The 19,809-nt window shown below is 41.1% G+C and overlaps 1 protein-coding gene across 1 annotated transcript in view; it reads left to right on the top strand.

The window, feature by feature from the left end:
* OTUD7A (OTU deubiquitinase 7A) overlaps window positions 1–19,809 on the top strand; it is a 378,372-nt gene that overhangs the window by 315,206 nt on the left and 43,357 nt on the right. The window contains exons 7-9 of the mRNA XM_072737039.1: window positions 9,955–10,056; window positions 13,046–13,173; window positions 13,987–14,099. Coding sequence (XP_072593140.1) covers window positions 9,955–10,056; window positions 13,046–13,173; window positions 13,987–14,099 — 343 coding nt within the window. The remainder of the gene's footprint in view (window positions 1–9,954; window positions 10,057–13,045; window positions 13,174–13,986; window positions 14,100–19,809) is intronic.

A 19,809-nucleotide genomic window follows, 5' to 3' on the forward strand; every position in this document is an offset into this window, starting at 1 on the left:
AGAAGAATGAGAATGAAAATCTGAGGAAACACATCAAGGGAACTTCAACTTGATTTTTAGTTTTTTCTTCTTTTACGTCAAAAGGAACGAGCTGAAGCAAATAAGAGAGTCGCAGAGGCCTGGTTTTGTGTGATGGGTATACTGCCCTCAGCACTCTTCAAAACTTTCCTAGTAAAAATAGAATGAGAGAAACAAGCAAGAGACATGAGAGCAAGAGCTGGAAAGGGAATGAATAAGTCTTTTAAAAAACAAAAGATTTTATTTATTTATTCATGAGAGACATAGAGATATAGAGAGACAGGCAGAGACATAGGCAGAGTGAGAAGCTGGCTCTCTGCCAGCTTGATCCCAGCACCCCAGGACTTGATCCCAGAACCCCAGGATCACAACCTGAGCCAAAGGCAGATGCTCAACCACTGAGCCACCCAGGCTTCCCACAAATGAATAACTCTTGTTTCTCTAAGGAAGCGTTATAGAAAGACCGGGCCTGTGGCTTCAGACTAACATACTTGAGCTTCAGCTCCACTAGTTGTTGAAGGATATATTTTTTGAAATCATACCAGCTCACAGAAGTTAAAACTGGCTTACCAACAAACTCAGTCATGTCCAACTAAATTCAGTCAGCTTTGCTCATGATCTGATTTTGCCCTGAATGAGAAATGGCCCCTTTAAGATTCAGTGCACCATGGCATGTTCATTAACTTCCTGAGCCTGTTTCCTTGTCTGTGAAATGGGAATGTGTAGCCCCACACAGAACTAGGTGATTCATTGTCAGCCCTGCAGTGAGCAGGAGACACTGACTCAGCCAGCCAGACCATCATTACCCCACAGAACAGGAGTCTGGGGACAGGGAAGGTCATGCAGGCTGGCAGCTCCCCAGTGTCATCAAGGACCCAGGCACACCCAATTTCTTCCCTTCTATCCTCAGTAGATCAGTGCTGCTTGCATTTAGGGTACAACATGGCTATAGATGCCTCTGGCGACACATCCTCACACACCATCCAGGGAAGTGAGGGAGAGGTCCTGTCTATGTCCCTTTTGAAGGATGAACAGCACTTTCTCAGTAGCTGCCCCACGGACCAAGTGGCAGTATGTGGCCACACCAGCACTGATCCCTGGCAAGGAGCATGGAACACACATATCATCTTGCTTCTAGAAACATTAATTCCACAGGGCAGGGAAGGAATCTTGTCTCCCCTGGAAAACACCAGACAGCAGGGTTCTGTGAGCAAGGATGAGAGGGGAAAAGCTATTAGATGGGCAAACCAGATCACCTCCTAATGAGCATATTCCCTCCCTATCCTTCTCCTTCTCCTGTTTCTCTATAAGACCTCTGCACCCACTGGCTCTTGAGAGGAGCCACTGCCAGCTTAGCACAGCTTCAGAGAATGAATGGGGCCATCCCAACTTTAACATTAAATGTACTGAGCTCTCAGGTGTTATATCTGCTCTGTTATACTGTGTAAGCAAGAATCTTGTAATTTTCTTTCATTTTATGGCAACCCAGTTTTAGTGTCTCCCCGCCTGGAGGTTTCTTAAAAGGTTTTGAAAAAGTCAAGTGAGACAGGTTGCTATTTCAAGGAACCTAGAAAAAATAAAAATAAAAAAAGAAGTTACCAAATTGATGGCATGTTATTTCCAATTATGTCTCTGACCAGTTATCCAGTGGCAGGGTCAATTAAGGCCCTTGATTGCATTCTCATTTAGCTTTAATAAGATGACTTGCAAGTGGTCAGAATCTGCCAATTTGTCAGCATAAGCATTAACATTATCAATAATAGAGGCTTGTCCACTTAATTTTGTACTGTTAATTTTAATACATGTTCTCATTTAGAATTAAGGATACAATTATTTTATATTAATAAACCACTTATCATTAAAATGCAGCTACTGAATCTTAACCAAAAAGCACTATAGAGCAGATCAGTATCCAATTTAAGCACATTACTGACATGGTTTATTATATTAAATTTTGTTAATGTGGTAATCTGTTAGGCAGTAACTCTAACTCTGAACTGAAAGTACTTTTGAGGGCCTTCCAACATTACTTGTAGTTTTTGCCTTTCATATTTCATTATCTATTACTGAAAGCAATAACACCCTTTGTTAAAATTAATTCTTAATGACAGATGGCTTGTTGGAATGTAAATAATGCAATGCCCCTCCAACTATTTCAATCCCATTAATATTATTCTCTTTCTTAAAAAAAAAAAAAATTGGGATCCCTGGGTGGCTCAGCAGTTGAGTGCCTGCCTTTGGCCCAGGGCATGATCCTGGAGTCCTGGGATCAAGTCCTGCATTGGGCTTCCTGCATGGAGCCTGCTTCTCCCTCTGCCTGTGTCTCTGCCTCTCTTTGTGTGTGTGTGTGTGTGTGTGTGTGTGTGTGTGTGTGTGTGTGTCTCATGAATAAATAAATAAAATCTTGAAAAAAATATTTTTAAAAATCAATTAAATGTTTTCACAACTTCTTGGAAATATCTCTTATAAACATTTTCATTTGACTGAAATTCCGCTAAGAGATAAAGTCCCAATAGATGGCTATAATATTTCATTCCCCAAATTAAAAATCTATGTCACAAAGGCCGTATTACAACATGATATATTCAAAGTGCTGAAAGGCAAAAAAAAAAAAAAAAAAAAAAAACTACAACCAAGAATACTCTACCCAGCAAGACTATCATTCATATTTGAAGGAAGAATAGAGTTTCCCAGACACACAAACACCATATGATTTTATTTATATGTGGAATCTGAAAATAATCAAAAACAGAAACAAAACAAACAGACTTAAATACAGAGAACAAGCTGGTGGTTGCCAGAGGACAGGGTAGGGAGGGAAGGATTGACAAAATCAGTGAAGGGGGTTCAGGAGTACAAACTTCCAGTTATAAAATAAATCACAGAGATGAAAAGTAACCCATAAGCAATATAGTCAATAATATTGTAATAACATTGCCTGGTGACAGATGGTAACTACACTTACCATGATGAGCATTGAGAAATGTATAAAACTGTCAAATCACTGTGTTGTACACCCAAAACTAATATAATATTGTATGTCAATTATGCTTCAGTAAAAAATCATATACATCAATAGTTACATAACATTAGAAATGTAAGCGAAATCCATTCATAAACTTGAAGCAATTTCAAAAGCAATTTTAATATAATCCAAGACATGTAAGGTGATGTTTGTGTCACCCAACTTGTAAGATAATGTCATAAAGTGAGCCAGGTTTATAAAACCTTTTATAAACCTTAAAATGTAGTCCTGAACTCAAGCATACCCCCATCCAGAGACAATGGAGTCTTCTATCTCCACCATCCTGGAGATGCCCTTTGTCTCTCTCCCAACTGTTCATGCCATTTCCCTGCTAGTTCCCATCTTTCTCTGCTTTTGGTTTTCACCTCATTTTGGTATAGTACATCCTCCAGTGGCTTCCTATGAGTGAATGAAGATGTCTTGACCTAGAATCACTAGAAAACAGAGCTTGAGGTAACTATTTAAATGCTGATTTCTTATTTTGGAGATGCAACCCTGGATTTGTTAGAAACTAGTTTTATTAAGAAATAAGGCTGTTGGGAATATTCTTGTGCAAATTTTATGTTTTAAGTTCTTTTGGGTAAATACACAAGAATAGAACTGCTGGATTATATGGTAAACATATGTTTAACTGTATTAGAAATTGCCAAAAGATTATTACAAATTGTCATGACATTTTACATTCCCAAAAGCAAAGTATGGAAGTTCCGCTTGCTCTGTATTCCCAATATTTGTTGTTGTCAATCCTTCTAATATTATCACTCTAGTAGGAATGAAGAGATGACTTAGTGTGGTCTTAATTTGCATTTCCTTGATGACCAGTAACATTGAGCATATTTTCATGTTCTTGACTATTTGTGTATCCTTCACAGTAAAGTGTCTTAGAGTTTTTGCCCATTTTTAATCAGGTTGGCTGATTCTTATTAATTTGTAAGAGCTCCTAATAAATGCATTACAAATCCCTTTCAGATACATGTTTTGCAAATATTTTATACCAGTCTGAGATTTGCCTCTTTATTTTATAATGTTTTTTAATAATAGGCAGAAATATTATTTTTATGAAGCCAGATGTGTCCATTTTTTTCTTTGCCTGTCCTGATAATATTTTTTCCTTTTATCTGAAATACTATGGAGTTTTAGCTTTATTTTTTTAAGATTTTATTTATTTATTCATGAGAGACAGAGCAGCAGAGACACAGGCAGAGGAAGAAGCAGGCTCCCCGCAGAGAGCCTGATGCAGGACTCTATCCCAGGACCCCAGAATCATGCCCTGAGCCAAAGGCAGATGCTCAACTGCTGAGCCACCCAGGTATCTCCAGAGTTTTAGCTTTAATGCTTAGGTCTATGAGTGTTTATAAATTTATCTTTTATGTTTCTGTCTATGATCCACCTCAAATTAACTTGTGTTTATGATGTGAAGTATTGAAGTATTTCTCAAATATCCACTGATTCCACTGAGTGAAAAATGCTTTCCTTTCCTGATTGAAAGCTGTAGGAATCTTTACTTTAAAAATTAAGTAGCCATAAATGTATGTGTCTGTTCTGGTCTCTATATTTTGCTCTATTGAACTAGTTGTCCTCTTACACTCACACTATCTTGATTACGTTACATTATAACAAGCTATCAAATCAGGAAATGTAAGTTCTCCAACTTTGTTCTACTTCAAAATTATATTGGCTATTCTACTTTTTTATATCCATGTAAATTTAGAATCAAGTTGTCAACTTCTAAAAAGTAGCTTCTGAGATTTTGATTGGGGCTATGTTAAATCTATAGATCAATTGGGGAAGAATGCAGAGTAAATAAGAAGTTCAGTCTATGTGCACAATAAACCTCTCTACTTATTTAAATCTTCTTTACATTTTCAAGTATTATAGTTTTATAGCTTTCAGTCTAGATATAATCTATCTTTCATAAAATTCATGCCTAAATATTTTTATATTTTTATCTTACTTTCTAAATCACTCATTGCTAGTAAATAGAAATATAAATAATACCTAGAGATTGATCTTATTTTCTGAGATCTTGCTAAATTTAAGTTCCCTTATTAGGTTTAGGAGGTTTTTTTTTTTTTGTATATTCCTAAGTATTTTCTACATAAATGCTATGTACTGATACAAATTGCATTCATTTATTTTTCTATCAAAATACTTTATTTCTTCTTTTTTGCCATATTGCACAGGCTCAGACCTTCATCAGTATTGAGTACTGTTCCCTACTTTAGGTTAAAAGCATTCAATATCTTACCATTACATATCATTTTAGCTGCAGCCTTTGCACAGATGACCTGTACCAGATTGAGGAAGCTACCTTATGTTCCTAGCAAGTTCAGTGTTGAAAGATACACTGGGTAGAAAATCTAGATTGTAGGTTATTTTCTTTTGGCACTTTGATGTTCTCATTCCACTGTCTGTAGGCTTCTGTTATTATTCCCCTTGATATGTAATATTTCTCCTTTTTCTCTGCTTTTTAGAGTTTTTCTTTAATTTTCAGCAGCTTCACTATTTGCCATTTACTTTGTATTTATTCTTTTTGGAATTTTCAGACCCTCTAAAAATTGTGCCTTTCATCAGTTTTGGAAAATTCTTTTTTTTAAAAAAAGAATTTATTTATTTATTCCTGAGAGACACAGAGAGAGAGAGGCAGAGACACAGGCAGAGGGAGAAGCAGGCTCCCTAGTGGGGACTTGATCCCAGAACTCCAGGATCATGCCTTGAGCCAAAGGCAAAAGTAACCACCGAGCCACCCAGGTGTCCCAGTTTTGGAAAATTCTTCATGATTATCTATTCGAATATTGCTTTTGCCCCATTTGTTCTATTTTCTTGAACGTAATAATTATAGTGACTGAAAGTGTCTGTCAGATAACTTCAAAATATGGATAATCTGAGTGTCTTTTTCTGTTAACTCATTTTTCCCTTTTGGTTTTCAGTTACTCTTGAGGTATTTTCTGTTTGGTTGGTTTTCATTTTTTGTTTTTGTTTGGTTTGACATACCTAGTAATTTTTGCTTGACTTCTAGAAATTATTTACTTTATATTGTATATGTAATGTAATGTTATAAAATTACAGATGCTCCAAATGATGTTGTCCTCTTTTAGGAAGAGCTCACCCTTTCCTTGATGATTACCTTACTCTGGTCACAGACCACTGAGTTGAGGCTGGGTTTCAGTCCTGGTAGGGCCCAGGCTACTTGATGTTTATTCCTGTTCTTCCAATAGTATCCTGTTGTCTTTGTGGAACCTCCCTCCCCTGATGGATATAGACTTTTCTATTTTCTATTTCTATTTTCTATTTTATGAGGCTTCTGGGAAAAGTCTGTTTTGTGTCAAGAACTGTGATGTGTCCAATATTTACTGTGTTTGAAAGCTAATAAACTTGCCTTCTGTGGCTTCATGGATGCTGATAGAAAACCTGGGACTTCTGGATCACAGAAGGGTGCTGTTACATTTAAGGCATATGCAGCATTTGGGAGATTCCACAGGAACATTTTTCTTCTTGTATAAACCTACAGGATGGCCCTGAGAAATAAAACATGATCAATGTACTACACTCCCTGATACGTTCTGGGGTCTAGGATGTTCCTTCCCCACATAGAGTTGTTTGCCTCCCCTCCTCCCTCACAACATTGTCATATGCTATCATTGTGTCTGTAACTTACCCTTTGTTCTCAATCACTTCCTGTTTTAAATAAGATTTTATTTATTTATTTATTTATTTATTTATTTATTTATTTATGAGTACAAGCAGGGGGAGCCACAGTGGGAGAAGGAGAAGCAGGCTCCCCATTGAGCAGGGAGCCTGATGTGGGGCTCGATCCCAGGACACTAGGATCATGACCTGAGCTGAAGGTAGACATTTAACTGACTGAGCCACCCAGGCATCCCTCTCAATCACTTCCTAATCACAACTTGACTTCTCATGCACAAAGGTCAGCCATAAGAGGGAAAAAAGCATTTTTATAAAACTGAATCATAATTAAGTTTGAATCCCCTAAGTTCCCTTTTGGTTAAACTGCCACCCACCGAGTGTGCCAAACAAGCCAGCCTGGGGTTGCCATTACAGACAAGAAAGAAGCAACATGACTAGAAATGGTCAGGGAGGAATTGAATTTTCAAAACAGGTCTATATAACCCCTCTCCTGTTCATCTGGCTGATTACATAGGAAGCAGTTGAAAGGGGATGGTCCCTTTTAGACACAGATACATTCAGTGAACAAACTGCCTTAATAAGGTACTATTATGGACTGATTGTGTCCCCCCAAATCCATATGTGAGAACACTGATCCTTAGTGTGATGGTATTTGGTGGTAGGGCCTTTGAAAGGTAATTAAGCTTAGATAAAAGTCACAAGAATGGGGCCCCCATGATGGGATTAGTGTCCTTATAGGAGGAGGAAGAGATCAGAGCTCACTGTCTAGCATATGAGGACACAGCAAGAAGGTGGCTATCTGCAAACCTGGAAGAGGGTTCTCACTGGACCAAATCAGCCAGCATTTTGATCTGGGCCTTTCAGCCCCCACGACTGTGAGAAATAAATGTCTTTGTTTAAGCTCCCCCATCTGTGTTATTTTGTTATAGCAGCCAAGCTGACTACTTTTCTTGGTTATCTCATCAATTTCTAGCTTATATTTGGTGTTGCCAGAGTACATAGCGTGAATGATTTCAAATCCTTTGAAATTTGTTGACAATTTTTATGGTTCATTATGTGGTCAGTTTTAGAAAATATTCCATGTGACTTGAAAAGAATACGTATTTATTTAGCACTCAGTGGGTGAAGTGTATATATGTCAAGTTCACATAATTCAAGTTCTTGAATTATGTTTTTCTAATCTTTATGAAGTTTTTGTTTGTTGATTCTATTGTTTATCAAGAGAGTTTGGTTAAAAATTTCCAATTTTAATTTGATATTTGACTATTTTTCTTTGGATCTATCAATTTTGGCTTTATATGTATTTTAGGCTAAGTCTTAGGTATATACACATTAAATATTGTTATATTTTCCATTTGACTTTATTGTGTTATTGTTATGAAATTATCACTCTTTATCCTATTCACTTTCATCTGATATCATTAGGATTTCACCTTTATTTTTGCATAGTTTTTGAATGGTGTATCTTTCTCTATCCAGTTACTGTTGAATTTCTGTGTCATTATATTTATGGTGTCTTCTGTCAGCAGCATATACTTGTTTTTTTAAGTAAGGTTGGCAATCTCCATCTTTTAATTAGAGTATTTAGTTCAGTCACATTTAATGTAAATATTGGTATATTTTGGTTTAAATCTGTTATCTTGCTGTTTATTTGTGTTATTGTATCTCTTTTTTCCTATCTCTTATATTCTTTTGAATTATTTAAGAATGTTTATTATTCTGGTTTCCCCTCTACTAGCTTGTCAGTTTTACATTCTTTTATCATTCTTTTAGTGGTTACTTTACAGTTTCCAAAATGTACCTTTGAGCTATTAGAATTTACCATAATTTGGCACTTTTACTACTTCCTGGTCAATGTACAGATCTTAGGATTTATGTCATTTATTACATATTCCCATGTTTTGTGCCATCACTGTCATGTATTTTAATTTTACATATACTTTAATCCCCCAAAACACATCTGATATTGCTTTAAATAGCCAATATTTATTTACATTTACCAACATACTTGCCCTTTCAAGCCCTTTTATTCCTTCTGTGTGCCCTAAAGTATTCTTTACTGAATCTCTTTAGTATTCTTTACTGCAGGTTTAATAAATTCTCCCTTTCTTTTCATCTGAGGTCTGGGATTCTAAATTGGTTAATAACTGTCAGATAAGTGTGGAAGCACAGGTTCTCCACTCTGCCTCTGTTGATACCTGTGAAGGAATGGGCTTCTTGCACCCTTGCAAGGAGGGTGCAGGGGACCTTATTACCACTATATGGGTGTCAAAGGCCAGGTTCCCCATATGTTCTCAGTTGGTAAGGGGTGGAATCCATATTACCACACAGCAGGGTTGAAGTGCTGGCTGTGTGCTCAGGCTTCTCTGACACCATCTGTTACTGGGTGAACAGGTGGTGAGTGACTCATTACTGCCTGGTATGGTTGGAAGTTTTGGCCTCTGCTGACAGGGGTGATGATGGGCTACAATTTCTTCTGTGGCATTTGGTTGAAATAGAGCAGTTATTGTCTATCTTCCTAAGTTGTTCCTTTCCAGATATCTTATCTAGAGAGAGCATGATTTCTTTGTCTGCCCCCATTGGTGTCTCCAGGTTGCCAACTTCTGCAGTACCTGGTCTAAGATTTGGGGGTAAAATAAATTTCAAGGAGCCTACTATCATGTTATTTCTCAGATCCCAAGTTTTCTGGTCTGTCTCTTCTCTTCACTTTTCAATTTCTTGTTTTATTTTCTACATAATGTCCAGGATTTTTAGTTGTGTTTAGTAGAAAGAATGTCTATTCCATCTTCCTGGAAGCAGAATTCTCAAGCTGTGTTAATGAGATTTAACAGGAATATATCGAAGTAGCTATAATGGCTTTGATATGTTAAATTAAATATAAACCATACTTTCAGAGGTATGTATGCATCAGAAAATTATGATGTAAAAGAGAAAAATAACTTTCAGAAGGAGAAACTCTTGTTCAAGGAGATTGCACAAAGAGGAACTTTATTTTTTGTGTAAAATGTTCCCAGATTCAAGAACAAAAGTCTTTGCCCTTTGGTTTCTTAATCTTCTTGCTAATTAATGGGAGGATTTGGTAGTTTCTTACCTTAGAGGGGGGAAAATCTGTATTTTATTTAAAAGTAGCCATAATGCTCTACCTTCTTACTGAAGTGCTCTAGAGCCCTCTCAAAAATCATCTGCTGATGTTTATGCTTACTTAGCAAACACTCACAATGGTCTGTTCTAGGATTCTCTTCTAAAGTGAGTTTTCATTTCAGGTCGCCTGAACTGGTGGTCCACTGTGTGCACAAGCTGTAAACGGCTTCTTCCTTTGGCCACTACAGGGGATGGGAACTGCCTTTTACACGCAGCCTCACTGGGTAAGCTCCACAACGGAGACAAAGGGTGGCAGCACCCCAGGTGTATTCTGCTCTTTGTTAGAGGACAGACACTAAGTAGAGCCATCATTCATCTGGAGGAGTCCATAAGGGATATAGCCAGCAATCTAGCCCTTCTTGTCAAGTAGCTGGCAGGCTTGGTGGGGACACAGCACACATGAAAAAAGATCTGATATAATAGAAAGGGGCCTAATCATGAGCTGCAGGGATGGGAATTAGAGATCATGGTGTAGAGGACTTCCTGGAGGAGGTGGGATTTTACTGAGATCTGAAAGACTTGAAAGATTATGAAAGAGGGCATTCCAAGTAAGGAGACTGCATGGAAAAGCATGAAGACAGGAATTTGCAGGATGTTTGGAAGCAGAGCTGAGCTCACTTGGGCTTGGGCAGGGAGTTTGGGGAGTAGTACATTAGGTTGGGTATTGTGGGGCTACCGCATTGATAGCAGTCCATACACTTAGACTGACAAAAAAACATAGGTTGGGTAAATCACAGGGGAATCACTTGGGTACTGACAAAAAGACATAGGTTGGGTAGTTTTAAGGGAAAAATGCTGAATGCCAAACTGTGAACATAGTGAGATCATAATTTCACTGGAAGAATAGACAAAGACGATATGCCTATTCATGAGTCCCCAGGTGATTCTCCTGTATCAACTATAAAAATCAACAATCTCATCACCCATAAATGGCCTCTTCTAATGTTTTGGCATATTATCTTTTGTTTATTCTTCCAGTGAAATTATGATCTCACTATGTTCACAGTTTGGAATACAGCATTTTTCCCTTAAAATCCTATTGTGAATTTCCCATGCTATTATTCTTCAAAAACATGTTTTGGCAGTTGTGTCATATTTCATCAAAATGTATAAATGATTCCCCTATGGTGGAACATTTTTACCTCGTTGTGTGTAAAACTTGGCAAGAACAGAAGAGAAGAAATCTCTCATCTGTGTCAACAGCCTCATTCACTGCAAAGGAAAATGCCTTGTCCCTCAGAAACTGCAGTGTGCAGAGGCACTGTTCCCCTCAGCATTACAGGTGGACAAAGCCACAAATCAGGTCACTGCCACCATGGTCTGGTCTGAGGACAGGCATTTTCCCAGTGAGCACAGTGGGCCTTCCATCAGCCAGGAAAGAGGAAGCCTTCTGTGGGCCAGCCTTGCTCCAACCTGGCCATGGCTAAGTCTGGGGCTCATAGCCAATTAGTTCTTTCCTTCTGGTACTTTGTTTTCCTTTCATGGGATTTAGTTGTTTGACCTGATTGACTAAAGGAGCCATGCAACACTGACCAGCAATACTTATTGAACCTGCTGACCAGGCCTGATATTGACCTAGGATTGTAGGGCACACGCAGAAATGACAGAAATCCTAGAGCCAGGCTTATAAGCAAATATTTATGGGGCAAGGAGACCCTACCTGCAAGAGAGACCCAAACAAGGAGCCATGAGAACTGGGACTGGACTTGCCCTACCTGGGAGAGTCCTGAGAGGCCACTATAGGCAGGTCTGAAGGATGAGAAAGATCATCTTGGCCTGTTTATAAAAAGAGTATTAATGGCCACTTCCCTCCATCTGTGTTGTAAAAGACAAAAGCCTCACTTGATAGAAAGCCCATAGCAGCCCCTGGTTGTTACAGATCTTTGCACTAAAGGATTCATGGCCAGATTGAACTTTTAAAGATTTGGTTACTGCAGGTTATTCCTCTTTTGAGTGCTTTCCAGAAGCTCCCAGCTCACTTAAAAGTCCACCTTTTCACTCTCCATTTTGTCCCTTTGATCCTCTCTCCAGCCACCTTTCCCACTTGCTGTTTCTCAAGTATGACAGGTGGGCACCCCTTGGGCATGGCCTTCCCGTTTGCCTGGGATGGCAACTTAGCTCCCTCCTTCACCCACTTGAGTCTATATCCTAATGTCTCCATTCATGCCATGGCCAGTATCACCCAGCATCCTGTCCCTTTGAGGACCCGTTTCATCTCTTCTTATGGTACTCCACCCCTGACAGGGTATGTTATGTGCTAATTTGATGACTGCTTCACCTTCCCTCAGTGTGCACTCTGCGAGATTTTAGGAACTTAGTCTGTCCTGACTGCTGCTGTAGGTATTCCCAAAACCCAGAATGGTGTCTCACCCCTATTATGAAGTAAGTTTAGAATTAATTAAGCGGAACTAATGCCATTTAATTAAATAGAATGGATGGAAGGATGGATGGATGGATGGATGGATGGACGGACTTCCCCTACTCTTTCCCCACAGCCAGAGCTGCACTTCTCATTACTGTTTGTTCCGTTTGTTGAGTGTCTTGACCACTTCTGAGCTGCCGTAAAAATGTACTCAGAGGTGGCTTATTTTCCTTATAACCCCTTAACACCCAGCACAGCCTGGGGAAGGGGTAAGGGACAAAGATCTTCTCCCTCCCAAAGCAGGTCCTTTCTTTAGGGTCCAGATGTTTGCAGTGATGTCCACTGATGCTCTGCTTCTGAGGAGGGTGAGATGCCTTAGGGCTGAGACATTAGATATGGCAGACCCTAGATGAAACTAGGGTCTGATTGCCATCCTGGCTTGAGGCCCTATGTGAGGACACGTGACCAGCTTATTCACAGAGACTATCTCTCACTTAAATCCAAGACCTGGACAGTGAATATTAGGTCCCTCAAAGCAAACATGAGAGATTAAAAGAGCTTGCCAAGGGTCCCAGAGAGAGGAAGCATATGATCTTACCCACTGTTGTTTCTCTGAGAAGAGGACATACCCCTTCATTCATCGACTTGCTTCAATGGGAAACGGGGAAAGAGAACAGAGGGGAATTGCTAGCTAATCATGAGAAATGAACAGCTGACTGATAAGTTATCTCTGTGTGTGCAGATGCAGGAGACCAGACCCGGTAAGTTGTGGCAGTTTGAGTCACCTCCTGGCTTGTCCCGTCCTCACATCCTGTCTCTCTCCTCTGCTCCTCATGGGCCTCCTGCTACAGGAATGTGGGGGTTTCACGACCGGGACCTGGTTTTGCGGAAAGCTCTCTACACCATGATGAGGACAGGGGCTGAAAGGGAAGCCCTAAAGCGGAGGTGGAGGTGGCAGCAGACGCAGCAGAACAAGGAGGTTGGTACCCACTGGTGTGTTCAGAGCCTGAGACCCACACCAAACACAGCCATGGGCAATAGTAGAGTCCAGAGCTGGGCCCCAAGGCCAAGTCCGTCTTGTGAAGTCAGAGAGCAATGGCTTCTGTGACTAGTAAAGCCTCCCCCATTGAAACCAACTGAAGAGGTGCCCATTATGAAAGCTCAGCCCCTAGCACACAGTCACTACATGTCTACTCACAATGCCTGTCCTTGCATAATTATGAAAACCAATCATCTTCTCTGTCAAAAGGTGTCCTGGCTTAATGACAAATTATAGTCACCTATGTCTGGTCACTACTGGTGGTGGCTTGAAGGCTGGGTGTAGCCACAAGCTGGTTCTGGCACAACCTACAGCCTTGGCTCCTGTGTATGTTCACAATCCAAAGAGAATCCCAATCATCCTAACAATGGGAGACATTAGCACTTTGCTGTCCGAGAGGAAGAATCTGCCTACTTTCTGATTGAAGTTGGCCCATCATTCCTTTAAACTTTTCAGTGGTCAGCCCCAAATTTTGTGTGTGCAGATCAATGTTCAGTCATTCTCACACCCTGGGAATGACCCTTGTTGCTGGGTGGACTCCCCAACAGCATTGAAATTAGACATTATGGGTTCTGAAGAAATATTGTTGATAGAAAATGGGGACAGTCAGTGGCCACTAGCAGGTGTGACCAGCCTAGGTGCTGGTCAGCCTTGGACTGAGCCAGGGGGTCCAGCAGGGATGCCAGGCTCACTTGGATGGGGCGGGTAAGGAGGCCCACCCACCACCTCCTGAGCCGGCTTCCATTGTGCCAGTCAGGGCTGGTGTACACTGAAGAGGAATGGGAGCGGGAGTGGACGGAGCTGCTGAAATTGGCATCCAGCGAGCCACGCACGCACTTCAGCAAGAATGGTGGCACAGGCGGGGGGTAAGTGCTGCCCCTCACTTTCCCCGGTGGTCACCTTAAGCTCCTGGCCACGCAGTATGGGAAGTGGTTCGAGGGAGCATGTGGTAACCCCAAGCTGGAGGATATAAAAAGATTCCTCCCTTGAGACATTAGACTGTCCTCAAGGACACAGGGCAGAGTTGTGGGGCATGGCTGGACTCCTGCCAGATATTTGGGGAATGTTTATGTAGCTTCCACATGGGTCTTGCAGGTAGAGGCATGGAGTTTACAAGTGTTTCTCCTTCCCCATTGCAGGCATTGGTGGGGAGGGGACTCATTTTATAGGAGGGTAGGTCCTGTACACTGCTGTTGTACTCATCAGGCTCAGAAGCCTCAAGCTCCTGGATTTGGATTTTTTCCAACTAAGTGTCTATTTAATTTCTGGCTTCAAGAAGTCACACTGAGCGAAAAAAGTCATTAAGTGAGCCCATCATCTCCCAGGTGAGCTCCATGGATGTCAAAGGTTTTGCCTTGGTACACATGTAGGGAGTAGCTTATTTCCGCAGACACAACTTAAATATCCCAGTTTGAGAATAAAGACTGTGGCCAAACAAGACAGCCACAAAACCTGTGGCCCCAGCATTTCAAAGACAGATGTGTGCTTTGGTTCATACTTATTGAAGCTGAGAAGCCAAGTTGTCACCCCTAGAGAGTTTCAGCCAAACATAAGAAAGCCTGAGCATTGACATTGAGAAGATTCAAGAAAGGATCAGAAGCTGGCAGACAGCCCATGCTGGCTGTATGTCCCAGTCCCACATCTTAGCATCTGGGTCCTAAGCCACCAACAGCAGGCATGGGGCTTCCCAGGCCTGACACTATATTGAGGACCTCGAAGACAAGCCACATGAACACAATTCCCAAAGGGTTGTTTTGTCACTTTATTTTAACAATGTCACATGTTAGCACCAGAGTCTATCTTATTTAGGACATTTGGGAACAAATATTCTAAAGATTCGATCTATTCTTGAAAACTCCACATTCTGCTTTTCAATCCCTCCTGAGTCATGCCTGAGATGTGTCTAAGGAATTAGATACATCCCTTTCATTGTTTCCTCTGGCACCTGCCAAGGGGCAAACACTTCATAGATGCAGGAGAATTGGCTCTAGCCCGTTGTGTCTTCAGGAGTGAGGGGGTGGGGGGACAATAATAATAGTAAGTGACCCATCACTAGTTACTATGTCCCCTGAGTCACCCCATCCAGGAGGCATTTGGCCCATGATCACACCACTGGTCTTGCCTCAGCTTCTGCTCCTGCTCCCTGGGACCCAAGAGGGCTCAGAGCTCAGTGAGGGCAGAGGGAATGGGGTTTCTGGTGTTCATCCCTGTCTCCCTCCCAAGGGACTCAGGTTTGCCAACCCAGTCAGGGCAGGACCACTGCAAAGAGGCCTACTTGGTGATGGGTAGCAACTCTTGTCCTCTATTACTCCCTTAAGCTTTGGAGAATAGGAAGAGACAGGGCTTTGAACCAGCTACTCACTCTCCAAGCTCACAAGAAGAGTGCTCTGGTGTCCCAACAGTAGGGATCACATACCTCCAAATGTTCCGCCTCCTCTCAGGACCCCTTCAACTATCAGTTTGGTCTCAGTTGTAAAGATAAAAATGTGCCTAATTGGGAGCAATGAGTGATAGATGAAAGATATTATTTTCCCCCAAGAGATCCCTTGGGGTTTTTTAGTCCCCTCCACTGCTAATTGGACAAGCAGGTTTGGGGAGCAGACAAGCATCACATGAGCTACCAGCATCCTCTTCCTTCAGGGAAGGTGTTGGGGAGAAGTGTACAACACCCAGTGCTGGTGGGGACTCTGACACCTCCCAGGACCTTGGGAGCACCCCCTCTTTGCTGTCCATTCGCACAGACTACAGCAAAGAAATACTCTTCAGGATGGCATCCAAGCCCTCATGGCTAATTTCTCCTGAATTTTTTAATAATTCCAGGGGCTCAAATCCTACTCCTGTGGCCCCTTCCCTGTCAGAGCTCTGAGTTTTCTATCCTGATGTCTATAGCCTACAGGGCCATGTTTGGGCTTAGGTTGGTCACCTGGATCCCACAGCAGCAGGTAAATCCCAGAAGGAGGCGAGGAGCTGCTAGAAACAAGGTAATTTTGGTACTGACATGTTACTTTTGTAAATGTGTGTGAGCTCTGCATGAGATATCAGCTTTTAGTCTCTCACTGGGTCTTTCCACTTTTCTGTTCCTTCTGGATCACTCTCATGTGGTCAAGCTAGCAGAGAATACCAATATATTTCCTCCCTCCAGGAAGGGCTCCCCTACCATGGAAGTACCACCTTCCCTTCAAGATCAGAAGTCTAGAAGAGAGTTTTTTTTTTTTTTTAGTGAATTATCAGTATCTCTACATTTTGCCTCAGTCTTCTCTGGACAAAAGGAAGAGGTTTCTCTTCTTACATTTTGCTGAGAGATGTGAAGCATCTCTGGGGCTTGAGGTTGGAAGCAACTGAGGGGCTGACTCAAGAATGAGCTTGGCCCTCGTTCTTTCTTCTTCCTGAACAAATCACAGCAGGGGCCCCCAGGCTCACTGGCAGAACCCCAGCAAGAAACACTGGAGGCAGACATGCATGTCCACTGTTCCCAAAGAAGGGTGTAGACCAGGCTGACATCCAGGCAGGGCAGGCTATCAGCTGGATAGCCACCATGAACAGGCTGCTTAGGACTTATGCCCCAAAGTATGTGATCACAAAGCAGGGCACCCTTGAAGACCCCAGGAAGACAAGGTGGGTTATGGGCTTCCTGTTGAACGTCAGATTCATGAGAAAGAGAGTGGAACCCACAGACATCAACTCAGCAAGCACAGTGAAGAGCCAACACCCAGGCAGAGGCAGGTGCTTGTGAGCAGGGCACACTTCTGAGGAGGTCACAACTGCAGGACTATTTCCCTCTGACACTTGTAAATCAAAGTGTAGCAATTTCTCCATGCCCATAAGAGAAATCAGATGTTCTGTTCTGCTGCTCCTGCTCCAGAGACCCTCTGAAATACCATACATGAAATGCATCCCTCCTGAAGTGCTGCTGCTGGGGTTTTTATAGCCCTGTCTAACCATCACCATCATTGCCGTCCTGGGTGCTTGAGCCCACATGGGGAGCAGGGGGAGAGGGATACTGCCCAGAAGGAAGACAAAGAGGAAATAAGTCCACCCTAAATCTGGAAGCTCATCATCCATTTGCACATGTAGCCCCATGCCATACACACACTAGGAAAAGAAGGCACACAATCAGAAGAACCCTGTTACTTGTTCTGAAAGTGATAAAAATCTCTGACAGCCATTAGTTAGTGAAGGCCTCTGGGTACTTCGTCTAGTTTCAGGGCAACTGCAAAAGGAAAGCATGTAAAAGGGCCTTGCCTGGTGGACCCTGACCAGAGACCCAGACTTAAAGGCACTGCAAGATAGTCCCAAGTTGGGCATGTGATATTGGGCATGTCTCATAAGCTTTCTGAGCCTCAGTTTTGTTCATCTGTAAAATGCACATGGTAGTAACCTCCCTGCCAGGCAGTATCAGTTTTTGATGGTTGTATAGAAAACCACCCCAAAACCAAGTGGCTTAGAGCAGCATCTACCAGATTGCTCATATTCTGGGGGTCACTGGAATTGTCTGGTACCCCTTGTGGAGCTGCAGTCATCTGACAGTTGGTCTCAGTGAGGCTAGATAGTCCCAAGATGTCTCATTCACAGCTCTGAGGCTGAGAACTAGTCCTTCCTGGGCCTCTGTCCACATGGATTTATATCTTTGAGGAGGTCCAGGCTCAAGAGATTGTAATACAATTTCAGGGCAAGAAGAGAGGGAAGCCCTTGACTTGCTAGCTTATTGTATTGTGCTGGGCACAGCTAAGGAGGAGAGAAAGGAAGGAATGAATCTCTGCTGAGCACCTATAATGTGCCTTATACACATTATCCTCACCTTGTACATTAGGCATCATCCCCCTTTAAAATTTAGGAAACTAAAGTTCAGAGACATTAAGTGACTTGCCTCCAATTTGTAACAGCTGGGGCTAGAATACAGTCCCAGACATGTCTGAATCACAGCCCTGGGGTTTCCCAGAGCATATACTGTGACAAGCCTTAGTATCTTAAGAGTGCAGTTAGAACTTTTGAGTCCTAGCATATCTGAGTCTGTCTTCATTCTACTTCACCCTTGGTGGATAGTGTGGCTAGGTATAAAACCCTAAATTCATGAGTTGGATGATGTCATCAAAGAAAAGGACAGAAAGACATCAGCTTCCTGGCATTCAGTTCCGGTTCACTAATTTGAAATGAGAAACAATTATAGGAAATTCAAAGACTAAATATATTCAACTTCTTCATATTTACAAGCTCTGAAAAGGCTTTGCTCATTAGCTTAAATTTTATTAATTCCATTCCATGTATTGTGCATTTTTACATACACAACTTCATTCTGCCATCACAGTAACCCTGTGAGATAAAGATTATAGTCTTCATCTAACATATGAGGAAATGTATTTAGGATGGAAAAGGCCTTTTGTAGGATACTTAATGACAGAGCAATAGTTCAAATTCAGATCTTCTGCCTCCCAGGTTTCCTGCTTTTTTTTCCCGTCCCTTAGTTCAGAAGTCTGTCTCCATTATTAAGGAAAATTGGAATCTTCCTGCCTTCTTACCTTTAGTTCTGTGGGTAATGGAATATGCATCTTTGTTTTCTAGTCCAATTCTAGATGTGTTTCAAGGGAATATCATTTGAATCATAAATTAATATGATCATGTAGAGGTTTTTCTTCTTTAATTAATAGTGTGGGTTACCGTGAATGATATTTGAATATTGAACCAGCCTTGCATCCCAGAGATGAACTCTTAATGTTTTGAAATTTCTTTTTTGCTCAATTTGGCAATATTACATTGAGGATTTTTGCATCTGTGACTATACAGATTATTGGAATATGGTTTTCTCTTTATACACTGCTGTTTTTTTTTTTTCTAGTTTTGGAGTAACGCTAGTCTCATAGAACACATTGGGAAGTATTAACCTCTTCTATTTTCTAGAAGAGATTTTGTAGAACTAGTGATATTTCTTTACATGTTTGGAGAATTCACCAGTAAATCAATTAGCTACCAAAAATTTCCTTTTCAGAAGGCTATTAATGATAAATTTAATCTATTTAATAGAAAGTAGAAGGATGCCTGGGTGGCTCAGCTGTGGAGTGTCTGCCTTTGGCTCAGGACATGATCCCCAGGGGTCCCAGGATCCAGAGATTGAGTTCTGCACCTGGCTCTCTGCAGGGAGCCTGCTTCTCCCTCTGCCTGTGTCTCTGCCTCTCTTTCTATTTCTCTTATGAATAGATAAATAAAATCTTTTAAAAAAGAAAGAAAGTAGAAATAAGTGAATTTGGGTAGCTTATTTCTGAACAATTGTTCATCTAAATTGTTAAATTTATGTGTATAGCATTGTTAATAATATTCCTTTTGTAACTTATTAATGTCTGTGAGGATCATTAGTGATATTCCCTCATTCTTTCCAAATTCAGCAGTTAGTGTCTTTCTTTTTTTACTTTGTAAGCCTTACCAAAGTTTTATCAATTTTGTTGATCTTTTAAAATAATTTTTGTTTAATTGGTTATTGTTTTTCAGTTCTCAGTTTCATTGATTTCTGCTCTTTAGTGCTTCCTTCCTTCTGCTTGCTTTGGGTTTATTTTACTCTAATTTCTCTATTTTGTTCAGGTAGGC

The sequence above is a fragment of the Vulpes vulpes genome, chromosome 14 (assembly GCF_048418805.1).
Source record: "Vulpes vulpes isolate BD-2025 chromosome 14, VulVul3, whole genome shotgun sequence".
Taxonomy (NCBI): domain Eukaryota; kingdom Metazoa; phylum Chordata; class Mammalia; order Carnivora; family Canidae; genus Vulpes; species Vulpes vulpes.